The sequence below is a fragment of the Lutzomyia longipalpis genome, chromosome 3, assembly GCF_024334085.1.
Source record: "Lutzomyia longipalpis isolate SR_M1_2022 chromosome 3, ASM2433408v1".
In the NCBI taxonomy this organism is placed as follows: domain Eukaryota; kingdom Metazoa; phylum Arthropoda; class Insecta; order Diptera; family Psychodidae; genus Lutzomyia; species Lutzomyia longipalpis.
Genome location: NC_074709.1, coordinates 4167396 through 4185519, shown reverse-complemented (window position 1 = coordinate 4185519; position 18124 = coordinate 4167396). Strand labels below are relative to the sequence as shown.

At 36.2% G+C, this 18124-nt stretch overlaps 4 protein-coding genes across 4 annotated transcripts; 1 reads left to right on the top strand and 3 right to left on the bottom strand.

Annotated features, from left to right (window-relative positions):
• Positions 1 to 2705, bottom strand: LOC129794308 (E3 ubiquitin-protein ligase MARCHF2-like). The gene is made up of 4 exons (XM_055835101.1): positions 2473 to 2705; positions 2261 to 2395; positions 1479 to 1701; positions 1 to 105 (listed from the first exon to the last, which is right to left on the bottom strand). Exons 1-4 carry the CDS (start codon positions 2703 to 2705, stop codon positions 1 to 3), a joined length of 696 nt encoding a protein of 231 aa, XP_055691076.1.
• A 9390-nt stretch (positions 2706 to 12095) lies between these two features.
• On the bottom strand, positions 12096 to 14127 carry LOC129793734 (decapping and exoribonuclease protein-like). The gene has a single exon (XM_055833978.1). It carries the CDS (start codon positions 14046 to 14048, stop codon positions 12876 to 12878), a length of 1173 nt encoding a protein of 390 aa, XP_055689953.1. The 5' UTR covers positions 14049 to 14127; the 3' UTR covers positions 12096 to 12875.
• An 806-nt stretch (positions 14128 to 14933) lies between these two features.
• On the bottom strand, positions 14934 to 16468 carry LOC129793732 (decapping nuclease DXO homolog). The gene has a single exon (XM_055833976.1). The coding sequence runs from the start codon at positions 16366 to 16368 to the stop codon at positions 15208 to 15210; it is 1161 nt and encodes a 386-aa protein (XP_055689951.1). The 5' UTR covers positions 16369 to 16468; the 3' UTR covers positions 14934 to 15207.
• Positions 16469 to 16501: 33 nt separating this feature from the next.
• Positions 16502 to 17785, top strand: LOC129793733 (E3 ubiquitin-protein ligase RNF113A). The gene is made up of 3 exons (XM_055833977.1): positions 16502 to 16676; positions 16748 to 17444; positions 17512 to 17785. The coding sequence occupies exons 1-3, from the start codon at positions 16595 to 16597 to the stop codon at positions 17681 to 17683; spliced, it is 951 nt and encodes a 316-aa protein (XP_055689952.1). The 5' UTR covers positions 16502 to 16594; the 3' UTR covers positions 17684 to 17785.
• The last annotated feature ends 339 nt before the right edge of the window (positions 17786 to 18124 follow it).

Below are 18124 nucleotides of genomic sequence, written 5' to 3'. Positions count from 1 at the left end.
TCACTCCAAGAGGAGCTTCACACGACGATTGTTCTGCCACCAACGGTACCAGGGTATTATTTGACTTCTCACCACTAGGAAAATGTTTAGGACATAGGAGAGGATCTGCAAAAAAGGAAGGAGATTTACTTTATGCGGCAATCTCTTCGCATTGCTTTATGAGATGCGAGTGCTCTGAAAAAAATAGTTTGTAGCGATGTTTGTCAAAGTTTGTAAAAGGATATTAATTTGGAGGTAAATATGAAATTTAACAAACATTTTTGTTATTTGGAGATTATTGGTTGTAAAATGTTTGTAAATTGAGGAAAAAATACAAAAAAGTGCAAACTTTAACAAACATTTTACAAATTTTGGCAAACAAATTTTAATAAATTTGAAAGAACAAACTTTTTACAAACTATACAAACATGTTTGTATGCTAGTTTGTTTATAAAATCAAACATTAACAAATATTTTTGATAAAGTTTGTTCAAAAGTTTGTTACTTTGGTGCATTAACAAGCTTTATCAAACTTTTTTGATAAAGTTTGTTATTTTGTCAAGTTTTCATTAGAGTGGACGCCGTATAAGAAAAGTGTGAAAAACCCGATTAAAAAAGGATATTTTTTGAAAATCATTAATGATTTCATGAAGATTCCTCAACTATATACCTTGTGCGTACAGTTTGAAGTTCCTGGGGCATCTACTTAGGTCATTAAATGGTAAGATATTTCAAGATAACCTCAATCATGAATGTCATTATCCTCGATTTAAATATCCTTTTTATTTATTTATAGAAAACGAGATGATTGAGGATTGAGTCGCCTTGGATAGCGACTTAAGTTTTATTTTCATCTATGCTTTTCGCCGCGAATGGAAGAAGTAGCAGATTGTCGGAATCCTCAGGAAGCCCCCAAAACCCTTAGGCTGGGAGTTTTGGAACACGACACACGGGAAGAATGCAAAAGGAGTCATCCCGTCCTAACCGATATTTGAGAAATGTTGGAAGAGATCTCTTGATCAGCCTTATTCGACGTGGTATACGTATGGACGATAATATGTGGTGGCGGATTCCTCAGAGAAAAGTCAGTATGTAATTAAAATCTTGTATTGAAAAAAAAAAAAGAATAAATTTGGTGATTCTCATTTAAAAGGATGTCTTTTATTTTAAAAGTTACAAAATAGAATAAATAAACTTGTAATAGTTTGCTAAGGTTTGTAAGGAGCGCTATGCGAAATTTTAAACAAATTTTTACAAACAATAACAAACTTTTACAAACATGGGTATTTTATTTTGAAATAACAAACTTGGAGATTAAAAAGTAATCTCCTTTGACAAAAAAGGGCTTTGACTCCTTTTCACTTCCATGTTTGTTAAAAACTGTATGGGAGTTACAAACTTTGACAAACTCAAATACAAACTATTTTTTTCAGAGTGATGATGAGAGAATCACCCCCAAGGATGATGCGAAGAGGAAGGATATTTCGTTGAATAATTACCACAATAATAAGGAAGACTATCAAGCAACCAACAGTCCAGGTCCTGGGAAAATCCATAGGATCTTCTACTTTGGTGATGAAGTAGTGAAGGGCAGCGACGCAAATTAGGGTCATGCCAAATCCTATGATTGTCAATAGGATACACAGGAGGATATCTGTGCAGAGAAGTCGTCTGTTGTGTGGATGCCGATACCAAATCCTCAAGGATTCCAGTAGGGTGTATCTGTTGGGGAGGGATAAACACAAATTCCCATCACATCCATTCATACACCAATCCACCACCACCCCCTATTCGCAAATTATATAGCTACGGGGCGGTTAATTGCGTCAATACGACACAGGGGGTTGATATTATGAATATTTCATTTGATTTTTACCACAATATTGTACAATTATTATCTCTATACCGATATTTAATTAAATGGTTAAATAATTACCTTGATAACTGATAAAAATCTTTCGATTATGGGAAATATTTAAAAAATCAATTTGAATATATTTCGGTGGAAAATTCACAAAAAAAATTAAATATGTTTCTGGAGTTAAACTTTAAAAGAATTAAGGCCTAGCAAAATCAATTTAGGGACGAAAAAGGACTTCTTTCACCCACCTGATATTATCCTTAAAGGGTTAAAAAGTTGTTTTTTAATGATTTTTATTAAATCTTCTAAATACAAAATTAATATTTTACTTTTAAAAAATCACCAAAGAAGCCCAAAACAAGGAGAAAAAAATTCAATATAAGAAAAATCAGGAAAATCATTGAGAAAATAGAGAAAAACCTGAGAGTAGATGTTGTTCGGTAGGTGTAGCGACACATTTCACATTCGGATCTTCCACTCTCACTGAACCACCTCTCCAGGCATGCTCTGTGCACGAATCCGAGTGTTCCTCTGCAGTGGCATGGGGAGATGAGCCTAAAAGGAAAGGATATAAGCTGTCCTTTGGGACGACTGAAAAGTCTCCTGCAGATGCCATCTTCATATACACTCACATGTCACCCTTAGCATTTGCCAGACAGATTCGACACACTAATGTGCCCGATGACTCTACCGAATCACCTGCACATGCTTCACATTGCTCCACATCCTTCTTGAGCACTTGAATTTCATCCCCAGCTACCGCATCCCCAATTGATCCACTCACATCAACACACAAATCTTGCGATGGTGATGCATTTGATCCATCTTCCACTGATTTCTGCAAATTCAAACCACCCTCATCCATAATCCCAACCGAAGAGAAAAAAAAGAAGCGCACGTTGAAAATTTGACAGGTATATAACAATCTCACACCCCCTCGAAAAAAAAAGCCAAAGATTGCTTTTCCGTTTTCGCATTTTCACACCCCTCCCCCTCCCCCTCCAAAAAGGTGTAGGCAATGCAGAGAGAGGCACCTATTAAAATCATGTTATACACAACTTTCCAATCTACACGGAAAATTTTCCATCGCCCCCCTTTTTCCGCTGTAGAGCTCCAACATCGTGCAGATGTACGGCAAGGTATACCAACGTACCTCCGCTTGAAAGTACTTGACAAACATTTCGCATAGAGCCCATCATCAATCATGGGGAAACATATATAAATAATTGAGAGATAAAGGAAAAGTTTCACCCCCCAATTATTTTCCTGTATGCCATGAGAAAATTCCTTCCTCATCCTCACCACATGCTGAATTATTTGTCCAACAAGTCCTATCTCCCCTCCATATACCCAAATTTTGCTTCGGGAATTCAAAACAAAATTTTATGCTGCCATATCTAATGTATATAAAATACTTTAAACATGTTTACGAAACAATTTCAAGATTAGGGCATGTGTATTCTAATAAGGTATGAAAAGGATCTCCTTTCTGTTTTTCCAGAAAAAGTCCTTGTTGTGCGCAAAAGTTTGTCAAGAGGGTTGTTTCGTTGTTTGTTGCAGAGAAATTCGTATTAAATTAAAGGTAAAGGGGTTTATTCGTTTTCGTATATGGGAAAGTCATTCTAGGAAACGATAGGGTTACACGCAATTTTGTAGAAGATTGGAAAATAATAAAAAATTGCCAAGGAAATTTTCCATTTTCCAATACGGTAAGCTGAATAAATCCTGCAAATATTTTACCTAAAAACGTAAAGCAAATGTTTTTTAGGTCTTTAAGTTCTCTTAAGATTCTGTGAATTCTCTTAAGTTCCTTTAAGTTCACTTCAGATTCTTTAAGTTCTCTTCAGACTTTTTAAGTTCTCTTAAGTTCCTTTAAATTTTCTTAAAATTCCTTAAGAAAAAAAGTTAAGATTTCTTAGGAAAAATTTAAGATCTCTTAAATAAGTCGAGCAAAATGCATATTTTTGATAATTTTTATGAATTTCTATGCCCGAAAGTGACCAGAAAAAAATCATCGAAAATGTGCATTTAGTACGATTTACTTAAGGAATTTTAAGTTTCGCTTAACGAGGGCTGCATTGTAAAACCGGCTAAGTCGGTATGAGCTCCGAACCGACTTAGCCGGTTTTACAATGCAGCCCTCGTTAAGAAAAATTAAAGATCTTAAATTTTACTTAGGAGATCTTCAGTTTTTTTTAAGGAATCTCTTAGAAATCTTAAAGAATCTTAAGATTCTTTAAGTCTGTCTGATTAGTGAATTTCAAGCCATTGTTTAAATTTTTAAGTATATCTTGGCTAAATTTTCCCACCTCATCACAGTGGGAAGTGGAAATTCTCTTTGAATTTTTTTTTTCTTTTCATTCATAAATAAAGTAAAATATAAGAAATCTGTGATATATAAAAATCTTTCTAAAAAATTAAGAAAGTTATTGAATCACAATTGAACCATTCTCCACTATATCTAATGTTCACAGAGTGGATATAATCACGTTATGTGTTTAATAAAAGCTCACTATTGTGGAGATTTTCTCTTGCACGTCTTATTTTCTTTCTTGGGATATTTTCGTGAGAAAATTCAATTCAATTTAATCTGAGAAAATAGCATTAAGTTTTAATTATTCTCTAAAAGGATATTTAATTATCAAAAAGTAGTCTGTGGTGTTGTTTTTAGAACACGTTTTCTCCTTAAATCTTTACAAATACGTTAATTCTGCTCATTTCCATGGTTTGCGGTTAGTTTTGTGTTTTGTGCATAGTGGCTCAAAAGCAGCATGAAGACTTTCATACAACTAAAATTAGATACAGTTGGTGAAATGAATTTCATTCAGGGGTTTTCATTGAAGATTTCATTCAAATGAAATTCCACATAGATGCGGAGAAAATGTATGATAGTTAATCAAAAAAGATGGGATCACCGACGAAAGTCTCTCCCTCTCTCTGTAAGCTGTGTAATGCTTCACCAAGGGTCTCGGACACAAAGAGCATTCCTGTCCACCCAGGGAATTGTCCTGAAATCCAAATTAATCATGTTTCGGGAGATGATTTAGGATGAAATCTCATTTCACTTCCTCACCACAATTTTCTTTTCTTTTCGCCATATTGTCTCGGGCAGCGTGAGTGAATTTCCTGATTATATCGCCCATTGGGTCTGTTGAAGGGAACCCAATGGGAATATTTTAAAACTTTTTTCTCTTCCGCTGAGGAGTTGAGAAAAGTATATAAATCATTTGCGATGGCACATGGAAAAATTTAAATTTATTACAGAGTTTAGATTGAGAATAGAATTTATTCAAGTGGGGGTTCTTATTCATTTCTTATGTCGACACCACGTTCACTTTAGGGAGGGAGGGGGGTTGGGGGTGATGGGGAGTGAGGAAAGTTGCGAAAAATGCCTGGAGGAGCGTAAAAATCATACACACACAGCAATTGACCATTTTCTCCGTTGAGGGTGGATGTGAAAATTTTTCCCAAGAATGAGGAGTGAAAACTCCAACACAATTATCACCACCAAAATCTCATTCAAGTCCAACTTCCTCGGCAATTTCATCCTCATCCCCCAACCCCCACGAGAGGCCTCTTAGAAGGCCTGTGGGGCGAATGAGGGGGTTGTGGGTGGGGAGAAAAGAGAAGAGATATGCTCACCCTCAGAATCACTTCCTATTCTGCTTGTGGGAAAATTGCTTTTCCCCACAAGCGTGGGAAGCTTGAAAAGAATTGGTAGGAAATGGTTCTTTGTTGGTGGCTGAAGAGCAGTGACTTGACAAATTTCTTCCAGCCACTGAACAGCTCCATATGCATGATTAACCAGAGATTTTTCCACACTGCAGCCATCACCATCGCACAGCAAATTCTCTCAATCTGCTCGCACTTTTTCCCATCCAACCACCCTCGCATACAGATTTTCCACACCCCGCAAACGAGATGATCATCTTAACTATTATTAATGGTCCTTCACATAGCGTGTGTCACCTACAAATTGGCAATTCAATCAATTCTCCAACGTACGCTCAAACAAGGTAGCTTCCTGGTAAGGCAATCACTTTTGCAGAGGAAAATGGAGGTCTGTTTTCCCTGGAAAAATGTCTCAATTAATTAACACAACCAATTGTGCTGCGGATGGAACCACAAAATAATATTCATTTATCATGTACATCCTTCATCAGCAACAATCAATAATAATTAAATGCTTTAGGTGGAGAAAAAAGTAAAATTAATAATCAATTAACCCCGCACTCGATGTAATTATCCGCAGAAGGGAAACAACAAATGTGGCAAATAAATGGAAATGACACTCGTTACGCAAGGGGGTAAGTAATTTTTTCCGGAAACCACTATATATAATAAAAATTAAGTACCTATTTATAATTGAAATTTATTCGTTATGCCGAAATTGGTTTTTCTCGTAAACACATAGGTATTAATTATTATGCAATTAAAAAAAAATCTTTGGAAAAATGTGTGAAATTGAGGTGTGAAAAAGCTTTAGGAAAACTATTTAAAATTTAATAAAAAAAAAATGAATAAATAATCAGATTATTAAAGTTTCTTATATTTTTGGTATATTTTGTGTTAAAAAAATAGGGGCACATAGTTCAATTCGAGCCTCTGAAAATTTGAAAAGATTCGAAAAAGCTCTAAAGCATTAAAGCTCCACTATAGCTTGCATCTTGTCATAAAGATCAAATAATATTTCTTTTATGTATTTAGTAAAATTTATTCGGGACCTATTCAAAACTTTAAATAAATTAATTAATTATCATTATTCATCGAAATTTCATTAAATCGAATTTACAAATCGAAAATGAAATGAAATGAATTAGTAAAACAAATAGAAAAAAAATATCTCTTATTCTTATTTTTTATTTTTTCCTTGTTTCTTTTCAAGGCTTTAGGATTGAGCGGATTAAATGTTAAAATAGGATAATGCTAAATAATTTTATAAAATTTTGTAGGCATTTTTTTAATATGAATATTTTAAAAAAAAATTCTCTATATTAAATTGTAAATTTTAAAGATAAAATATTTCTTTTAAGTAAAATTTATTCTGAAATATTCAAAACAAGAATTAAATAAATTAATAAATTACCATTATTCATCAAAATCTTTAGCCCCTTTGCAACAATGTTGTCCTTAAAGGCCTCTCGTCTTCTTGATCGAGAGCCCCCCAATCTAAAAACCCAGCATAATTTACTTCTCACCACTTAACGAAACAAGATTTATGATGCTCCTCGTAGAGCATTTCCGGCCTCAGTCAGTTGGGACAGCATGGGCCCAACCCAGGAAATTGGTGGTTGTCCTCATCGTAGTCCTCTCCCCTCACCATCGATTTTACCAGCCCCCCCCTCCCCCCTTCAAAACTTTTACACAAAATCACTCTCGAAGCTGTTCGGGAAGCCATTGGGGCAATGCTCCGCAACAATTGGGTTCTCTAACTTCCCCATTGGATTACGTCCAGAAAATTTGGTTATACGTTAGTTTACGAAAGGAAACTTTTAACTACAGATTGGTTAGAACTAACTCCACTATGATGTACATTGTACGTATTTTATGAGAATTGATGCATTTTGTAACGTAGAACTCGCCTTTGCTATGTACTATATATAATAAAGGATATTATGTATTTAAATTTTACATATTTCAATAAAAGATATATAATCTGAAAGATGGACTAGTAGAGGATAAATCTCGTTATATTTCGTGATGTATGGGAATGAATGTTTTCAAATTATTAATAACAAAAGGTGTATTGAAGAATATATTGAGAAAAAGAATGGGATATGGATTTTCTTTTCATTTCCTATGAGATTTTCAGGGTAGAAACTCATATATTTTGAGGCAGATGCTTTAAGGGAATTATTATACATGACAGAACACAAAGAAAACTCTTGGGCAAATGTACAAGTGGGTGGACATGAGGGTTGAAGACAATAAGGGAAAAAATAGTAATACATTATAGAAGAAATATCGAGAGAAATATTCATGATTGAATGGGGAAAATCAGCAAAAATGCTGAACATGAAAAATTCCCTCGTATTCCCTTCTTGGCAAATTTTATTAATCCAGAGTCTGGTGCGCCGTTTTCTTTCTCACATTTAATTATTTTATTTCCCACTCCTCCACCCACTGTTTATACCTCAAGGGGCACCCAACAATAACATCCAGACAATAAATCAATAGTTCATAAAGTCCATGGAGGTCCTTAAGCATCTGCAAATGGTATAAAATCGTTGGATTAATAATGTTTCTTTGCTTTGCGATTGTGTACGCGGGGTGGGAAGACATTTTTCGGGAAAATTGCCAATTAAAATTTTACTGTGTCTCCCTTGCAGCTTGGACCACGTGGGACATAAAATAAAATAAATACCAGCACCCCTAAGATTTGATTTCCACCCACACCCCATGAGCATGGAAAATATTTGCGAGTCGCAATTTAATTTGCTTCCCCAACCCATCATTCGTGCTATTTGCACCAAATCCAAAAATCACACGATCCCCATGGCACACAATATGGCAAAACGTGGAAATTTGCTAATCTCCAAATGCTGAGCAGGGGTGTTCTTTGGGGGAGGAAGGAGGGGGCTGGATTCTGGACACACAAACACTTCCAACTACAGAGGGTTTGGAAACTTTTTGATTAAATTACCGACGAGGAGAGTCTGCGAGAGGCAATAAAGCACATTTTTGTGATTTCAGGAGAGGAGTCATGTCACGTTTTGTGCAGAAAAGAATTCAAGTGAAATCACTTTCCGGGCATGCAATAAAAGAACTTTCCATCATCCGTGAATTTGCATTAGAATAAGCTGTAAATTTTCTTCATGCAAGACTTGTCTTTTGGAGGTTTTTCTCATAAATATGCGAAACGACAAAACCCCTTTCCCCATGACAACTCACATACATATCACATTATATATGTATTATGTAGCAAAACTATATATTTTACGTGAAAACCACCCCACTAGTAAATTTTCAGTGAAATGTGAAATTTTATTGCGAATTGATGAAATAAAATTTACCTACAAAATTTAATTAACTCCTACTATGCCAAAAGTAATTCTCTCTTGCAAATACTCATCGTTGCAAGTGAATGAAAAGGTGGATTATGTTGAATTTTTGGGGAAATAAATTTATACGGGTGGATAATATTGATTTTCATCGTGTACCACATGTTTGCTTTATTAATTCATGAATGCGTGCATATTAAATTACATTGGCAGCACTTTGCAGAACTTTAAATGCCGGATGAAGTTTTTTTCCATTCTTCTCTCATCCCACCCCAAAGGCTCTCTCTCTCTCTCTCTTCATGCCATGGCATGCACGTGAAGTAAAAAAAAAGATGACTAAAAAGCTCCCATGGGGATCGTATCACCTCAAATTTAATCTTCGGAACGGATATTCAAGGGGAAATCCCATCGCCGAAACCATATGATAAATGATAAGAAAGTCAGTGCATTGAAACCGTCATAAAATCACCTCGTACCTACCTTGAGCTTTTTTTGCGCCCCATACATTTTCTTCGTGATAAATTTTACTGTTCCACATTGGAATGGAATTTTGAAGGGCGCACCTCACTCGCATTTTACGATCCATACCATCCCTGTGGGGAATCCCTGTGGTGACATTCACCAGCACTTTTTTTTCCTCCCAAAGTGCGATACGATAAAATGTCTCTCGCTCCACCCCCCTCGCCTAACCCCCCCCCCCCCCCAAAAGACACTCCAAAGTCATGAAAAAAAATCCTTTTGAGATTCTCCAGTGAATTTCCTTGGCACTTCCCATACCATTACGAGTGCGGGGCTGAATTTTGAAATGTGAAGCTCCTTCACACTGACACAACATCAAGGGGGATTATCTGCGATTCTGGGGCTCTCTGTGTGCTATATACCCGCCTTTCCTTATCGGGTCAGTGTCATCATGTTGTAGAGAGCTACCAAAACACCACGGGGAAATTCCCCATGGACATTGCCTTATTTCCTCCAATCTCGGGTTCATATCTCCACACATCGTCCTAATTGAATTTCCTCGCCCTTTTGCAATTACGCGCGTCGTGAAGACAAGAAAAGCCATACAAAATTTGGATTACAACCCTCCAGCTGCACGGGGGAGCTGAAGTGAAGAAGATCCCATAATGGTGAAGAGATTAATTCAATTAGTCAACATTAGACAGGGATGTTGAATAAAACGAAATGAGTTAATGAGCTTTGATATGCAGACAGGTCGAATTTTATTTTGGAAAAAGTCCTAATTTATTAAGCATTACGAAAATTAACATCATTAAACAACTACTACTGATGAGGACTCAAAAATTAGCTAAAACATTCGCTGATGGGTCTTCTAAATTACTCAAAGAACTTTTGACATGAAATAAAAAAGCTCAAAGCACAGATTTTCTTCTTCAGAAAGTACAAAAAAGTATTTAAAAAATAATAATTATAACAGTTCAGAGGTGTATTTAAAGAGGATGTTTGGGTGTCAATTCTCTTAGGAAAGACAAACAAATATTAGAAATGTCAAATGTTAGAAAATATACATTTACGCAAGTAACAAAAGAAACGTCAACGTTGGAAAAAATCAGGGATTCGTACAAATGTCAAATCTTGAAAAAACGAACATCAAACGTAAGGAAAGAAATGTCAAATTAAGAAAGAAATAGCTAAGTTAGAAAAGGAAAGATTGACGTTAAAATAAGCGTCGACATCCGGTCCTGACAATCTTAAAAAATAGAAGAAGAAAAAAAATTACAATCGTTAGAATAAACGTCTAATCTTGAAAAAAAATCAATCAATTCAATTTGAAGAAAGAACATCTAATAAAGAAAACATAGCAAAAGTTAAACGATTATCTTAAAGAAAGAATATCCATCACTAACAAATAATGTCAAACGTTGGAAAAGAAAACTTAAATTAAAAAGAAAAAGGAACGTCAATCGTTAGAATTGCACAATCCAATTGTCAAAAATTGCTAATTCAAATGCAACAGCCGTTAATATTGTTCAGCAATCTCTTAACCCGTTTCATTTTTTTTTCAATCAAAAGAAAATAAATTTCTTTTTTACCCCCTAAAATAAATTTCTGACTACGACCCTGTGTCAGCTTCTTATATTAGTTTCGAGAAAAAAATTCTTTAATGTTTTTAATTGATTAATTTTTAGAGAGCTTTTTTCGTGCCTCGTACACATTTGGTCGCATCTGAAGCTTTCTCAAAACCAACCGAAGATGCTTCCAAAACATTAAATTGTAGAATTAAGTTTTATGAGGGAAAAAAAGGATAACAAGGATGAATTCTTCCGCTCTTGAACCACTAGTTGGACACGATGGTTAATGATGATGATGATGGGTGTCTGCAAGTTGTGTCTCAAGAGGAAGTTTATTCGACTTTTTCCTCCCGCAAAGCACGATTTAGGGCTGTCCCAGAGGGGAGTTTTGCGTGACGGAAAGTACTCTCAAGTGCATCCTCTTTGGACTATTTGAATTTTCTTGTATCTCTTAGTTTTTCCTCCCTCTTTGGTAATTATCAAAATGATTCATAGAGATTATATTGAACGTTTTATTTAAAATTTTAAAGCATCTCTTTAAGAAGAAAGAGAATTAGAAATTATTTATTTCCTTAAAATTGTATTTAAAGAGACCAACAGATACCTACGTGCTGCATCAGAGTTGAATGTGAAATCTTCATGTTTTAGAGGACAAAAAGCATTGAAGTGGAGGATGAATTTCCATGAAAGTATGATACAACATGAATGAATTCAACCGCAAAACCTTGAAAAGTCACGCACGTTCTCTCTTCATCCACCGCACGATATTTTTTCCACCAAATTATCCCACTTTGCCCATTTTCAGCAAGCTCCAGAAAACTTTTCTTCGCGGTGGAACATGACAATTTTCACTCCAAATACACACCTAGAATATTTATTGGAAAAAAAATGAATGAAAACTCTTCATTTAAAAATTGAAAGATATTCAAGCCTGAAATTGATCTCTTTATCCTTTTTTTTGCGGGACACCACAAAAAGTATATAGGCGGGTGATTTAATTTTAAATTCTGCAAATGGAGATTGCTTATCGAAATAATTGGAGTGTGACGCTAAAACCAATCGGAAATTGCATCAAAAACCCACCACCATGAATTGCTCGATTTGTTGGTGGGATAGGAGCACAACCAAATTTTATATCCTGTGTGCTCACTTTCCAAAATATGGCTTATTATTGGGAAAAAAAATTATCGATACATCCTCACACCCAATGACCATTTATGTACATTTTGTTTAATTTTTATTCATTCCTCCCACGCCTACAGTTTTTATTATTATTATTAAAATGTTTCCATGATAATAAAACAAAAAAAATTAAATACAAATATAATAAGAATCTGTTGATGAAACCAAAAAAATAAGAGGTTTGATTAGCTGATCAATTCGGACTATTTTAAATAGAAATTACAGCTATTGAGAAAAGCTCTGGAAGAAGAATTAAGTTTTTTTTTAAACTCCTGGTTTAAAAAAAAAAAAAGCCCCAATGACGAAGACTGGCGATGAAATTCACTAGTCAGACAGACTTAAGTTTTCATAAAAATGTCTTAACTTTCCTTAAGATTCTTAAAGTTTTCTGAAGATTTTTAAATTTTTCTTAAGAATCCCTAAAGTTTTCATAAGATTTCAAGATTCTTTTAAAAAAAACTTAAGAATTCCTAATAAAAATTTATTATTTTTAAGTTTCCTTAAGAGAAACTTAAGATTTCATCAGTCAGGCTGAATCGGGGTAAATGAATATTTTCTGATGATTTTTATCTGATCACCTTGGATCATCGAAATTCGTAATAATCATAAAAAAATAATCAATTAGCTCGATTTATTTAAGAAATCTTAAGTTTTGCTCAAGAAAACTTAAGAATTTTAATTTTTTCATTAAAACTTTTTATTTTTTTTAAGGAACCTTAAGAACACTTTAGGAATTCCTCCTCTCATTTCAATTTTTCCCTTTAAACCCTTAAAGTTTCTTTAGCCGTTTGATTTAAAAATAAGGTCGTTAAAGGAAAATTTTTACTTTTTTGGGGCAGATTGATGTTTATTGACAAAATCCACAAACCATGGCTGTAGGAAAGAATATTCAGTCTTCCGTGGGAATACTTCATATTGAATACGTCCACTAACTCGTGGATTAAAGCTAAACCTGTACACCGTGTCGGGATCATCTACATTCTTTAGGAGAACTTTCAACATGTCCAGGAATTTTATGCAAAAGTTCATGCAAATTGCCGCACACCATTCATCCCTCGCAATTCTGGGCATACTGCTGACTTGCATCCTATTAATCCTGTTCACAATACCCTGAGGATCCCTCTCGCCAATGAAGACATTCTCAATACCGCACAGGAATGATTGGCTCCAAATATTCATTAGCCTGTACTTTCGAAAATTTCGCTCTTGATGTCGATTCTCCTGGCGTTTGATTGTCTTCACCTCAACAAATTCAATGGGAATCTTTGAAAGGTCTGCATCCTGTGGCAAAGGTTTGTCGGAGATAATTCCATCAGTTTCAGCAATGTATAGAAGTTTATGGTTGGCAAAGGATGATTGAAACGCCACGGCAAATTCCTCCGATTGTATTACAGGCTGTGTCATGTCATTGGGCTTATTGGGCTCCTTGGTCAGGATGTACTGTTCAAATTTGTAGCCATAATATGCCCATCTCTTCATGTCCTCGGTCTCATTGAGCACCCTTGCTTTCTTTTCCGGAGAATCCTCTGCACACAGGTAAATTGTTCCTTTGTACTTTGAGACATTAATTATCCATCCGTCATTTCTATCAGTTGCTTCATACGGAGTACACATGAGGAGTCTCAGACACCCACGAAAACAAATAATCTCCGGATTGAGACATCTCTTCTTCCTCTCAGGATGATTCGGCGGTAATGCAACTTTCGTCCAATTCGTCATGATAAACTCAAGAATGTGATCAATTTTCTCCAATTTTGCACTTTCAGGCTTTCCTTCGAAAATCTCATAGCCAACATTCAGGTCCCAGTGAACTCTCTCACCCGGATAGAAGAAGTAGTTCATTTGTTCCAGGGAGTCCTTGTACTTGCGATTCCTATCGATACTGAATGTTCCTGTCACCTTTGGCCTTGATATTTTTGGGAAATCCCGAAAGCCATCGCGCCGATTGAGGTAATTGCGGAAGTTAGCTCTGAGTTCTGTGTCCTTTATTGCCATAATTTACTAGGGACATAGAAACTCCTGCAAACACGACACACTGTAAATATTTTGTAAACAAAAATCAGCTGATTTCAACATACCCCGTTGAAGTCGGTTGAAGTTTTCGAACTTTTCCGCTAGGTGTCAGTTGACAATAAATACAATATTTTCAATTGAAAGCGTCAGTTTTTCGTTTTAATTTTCTTATAGCTTTTTTGCAGAAATTCACTTTCTCAAATAAACAAGACCAGAATCTCGTTGAAATCCCGCTTAGCGGATTTACTTTCAAAAATACACATCCACATATACCTCTGATTCATCAACAAACCACCTCCTAAACGTATGCAGAAAATATTCAGATCACAGAAAGAGGATCCTCAAGAGCCTTCACATCATAACCTTCCTTCGGGGGAGATATTTAACAACCTGCACATGTGATTTTATAATCCGGTTCCCCCTGGGCGTGAACTAGCAATAGTTCGTGGCTAATGGTCAAACTTTAAGGTCCTGCTAGACAGTTTATATGGCAAACAATACAACCTTCCGTGAGGACCATCAGCCCACCTGAGGCACCCCAAGCTCAGCAGGGTCCTGTGATTTATCGCAATGATCATGTGAATAGCAATGCAGAAAGCAGGAGTATTGGATGGAAGGACGTATTTCTTGGATTTTCTATCACAATGGAATACGGCGAAGGGATGATGAGCTTTGTTCAAGGGATTCTTCTTCCCTGGTTAGAGGTCCTGTTGATTAAGCACTTGTTTCGGTTGCATAAAATTCAAAAACTCTACAAAACGCCTTCAACGGCGTTTCTGCCACACATTCACGCAGAACCAACCACACAAACGTTTTCAAATAAAATCAATTATACAAACCCTAATGCGAAATGAATAAAAAATCATCTTTTTACATTTAAGAAAAAGTTTTTATTTCTCTCATCGTTTATCGCACTTGTACATAATAAATTCATTAAATTCAACATCTTATTTCAATATAAATTCTTTTCTTTGGATATTTATGGCACTTTCATTATTTTGATTATTTGGTTTATTTCAACGTTTTCCTTTAAATCTTTCAAGGACTTTTAATTCTCTTTTATGCCCTTAAAAAAGTTTTTAAAAAAATCTCTTTAGTATAAAAATTAATAAAATAATAAGCTCATTAGAAGAGAGTTTAGTTAGGCGGTTTGATTGTTGACAAACTCCACAAACCATGGCTGTAGGAAAGAATATTCAGTCTTCTGTGGGAATACTTCATATTGAATACGTCCACTAACTCGAGGATTAAATGTGAATCTGTACACCGTGTCGGGATCATCCACATTCTTCAGGAGAACTTTCAGCATGTCCAGAAATTTTATGCAAAAGTTCATGCAAATTGCCGCATTCCACTCATTCTTTCCAATTTCAGGCATTTGGCTCACTTGCATCCTTTTGATCCTGTGCACGACTCCTTGGAAATCTCTCTCGCCAATGAAGACCTTCTCAATGCCACAGAGGAATGATTGGCTCCAAATATTCATTAGCTTGTTCCTTCGAAAATTCCTCTCTTGGTGTGGAGTATCCTGACGCTTCATTGTCTTCACCTCAACAAATTCAACGGGAATCTTTGAGAGATCGGCGTCTTTCGGCAAAGGCTTATTGGAATAAACTCCATCAGTTTCCGCAGAGTACAGAAGTTGATGATTGGCGAAGGATGATTGAAACACTGCGTAAAATTCCTCTGATTCTATTACAGGTTGTGTTATGTCATTGGGCTTATTGTGCTCCTTGGTCAGGATGTACTGTTCGAATTTGAACCCATAATATGTCCATCTCTTCATGTCCTCGGTCTCATTCAGCCTCTTAGCTGCCCTTTCCGGAGAGTCCTCTTCACACATGTAAATTGTTCCTTTAAACTTTGAGACATTAATTATCCATCCGTCATTTCTCTCAGTTGCTTCATACGGAGTACACATGAGGAGTCTCAGACACCCACGAAAACAAATAATCTCCGGAGTTAGACATCTTTTCTTTATCTCCGGATGATTCGGCGGTAATGCAACTTTCGTCCAATTCGTCATGATAAATTTGAGGATGTTATCGATTTTCTCGAACTTTGCACTCTCGGGCTTCGTCTCGTAGGTGTCATAGCCAAGATTAAGGTCCCAGTGGACACTCTCACCCGGATAGAGCAGGTAATTCATCTGTTCATTGGAATCCACGTATTCTCGATTCCTATCGACACTGAATGTTCCAGTAACCGTTGGCCTTGATACTTTTGGGAAGGTTTGGTAGTTATCGCGCCAGCTAAGATAATTGCTGAAGCTGGCTTTGAGTTCTGTGTCTTTTACAGCCATAATTTGCGAGGGAAACGCTTAATATTATAAGGCACGTGTTGAAAATTAAACTACTTTGTTTGTAAATAAAAATATCACCTGATTTTGACAGCTCTCGGGTAAGTTTCAATAAATTCCCGCTAGTTGTCGCTCCCGATTGTTTTGATTGAAAGGCATCAAAGTTTTCTTGAATTTCCTCAATTTTCTTTGCTTTTCTGCATATTTGTCTCCCAAAATCAACATCAAAATGTCCTCAGAAGTATCCTTCAAGAAGTTAAATGTGAAAAATAAAGGAGCAAGAAAGAGGAAACAATCTTCCTCGAGTTCTGGTGAGTTTCCACAAAGTGAATGAAAATCGAGGAAAATCGTTTAAAAACTTAATTATTTTCACTGTTTTTAGGTTCGGAAAGTGATCAGGAGTCAGCAGTTGTCAGGGGGAATGCACGTACAGCCAAAATCAATCCCAACATCCACAAAACATCCTCAACGAAAGTCAAACGTACAACGCAGGAGAAGGCAGCATCCAGTTCGGAGGAAGATGAAGAATCCACCTTGGTGAGCTACAAATCTAACCGGAGTGCCATGCCATTGGGTCCCACGGATCAGGGTGCAACGGCTACGTATGAAATGGACACGGAAAAGGATCGGGATGCACAGGCAATCTTCGAGAAGAGCCAGGAGATCAATGATGAGCTTCGTGGGAAGGCAGATGACAAAATCTACCGAGGAATCAACAACTACACACAGTTCTACAAGAAAAAGGACACAGCCATGGGGAATGCAAGCTCAGGGATGGTTCGAAAGGGTCCCATTAGGGCTCCATCGCATCTCAGATCCACCGTGAGGTGGGACTACCAGCCGGACATCTGCAAGGATTACAAGGAGACGGGCTTCTGTGGCTTTGGCGACAGCTGCAAATTCCTCCATGATCGTAGTGACTACAAACACGGCTGGCAGTTGGAGATGGAGGGCAGCAGCAAGAGGAATGACTCCGGAGATGAGGATGATTCAAAGTATGAGATTCATTCTGACGAAGAGGAGCTTCCATTTAAATGCATCATCTGCCGGGAAAGCTTCACAGATCCCATCGTTACAAAGTAAATTCTCTCATTTGCCAAAGAAATCTCTCAGAATTCCCTAAAAATGTTTTTTTTTCTTCCACAGATGTAAGCACTACTTTTGCGAAAAATGCGCCCTGGCGCACTACAAGAAGACCTCAAGATGCTACGTCTGTGGCAATCAAACCAATGGCATGTTTAATCCTGCTAATCAACTCATTGCTAAGCTAAAACTCGAGGAATCCAAGAGGTGTGCCACAGATGAGGATTCAGATTAAATACCTTCGTTTTTCTTCAGGAAGTTTTGTTTTAACTTCACGTTTTCCCAGGATTTTTGTAATATGAATTTTTAATTATTAATTAAATTGTATCAAAATTCATTCGAAACTTTTTTTAACGGAAATTTTTGAATTTTTTGTGTTTTTTCAATTTTCTGCCAAAAAATTCACAATTTTCCGCTATGAAGCCCATTTTTTCGCTTTGCCGGCTTCTACCGGTAATTTTCTACAGGTTTTCCACGCTGAAAACGCATTTTTTACGCATTTCTTTACGCGGCCGGGACGAGAATGAGGCCTGCGCCGAAGCAATTTGCCAAAAAAATTCCACGACAAATGCAGATTCGTAAGGAAGCCACATTGTGATTCATTTTATTGTCTTTAAATGTGCGTTGCAATTTAATTTATCAGTGAATTTAAAAAAAAATTGTATGATTTTTCAAG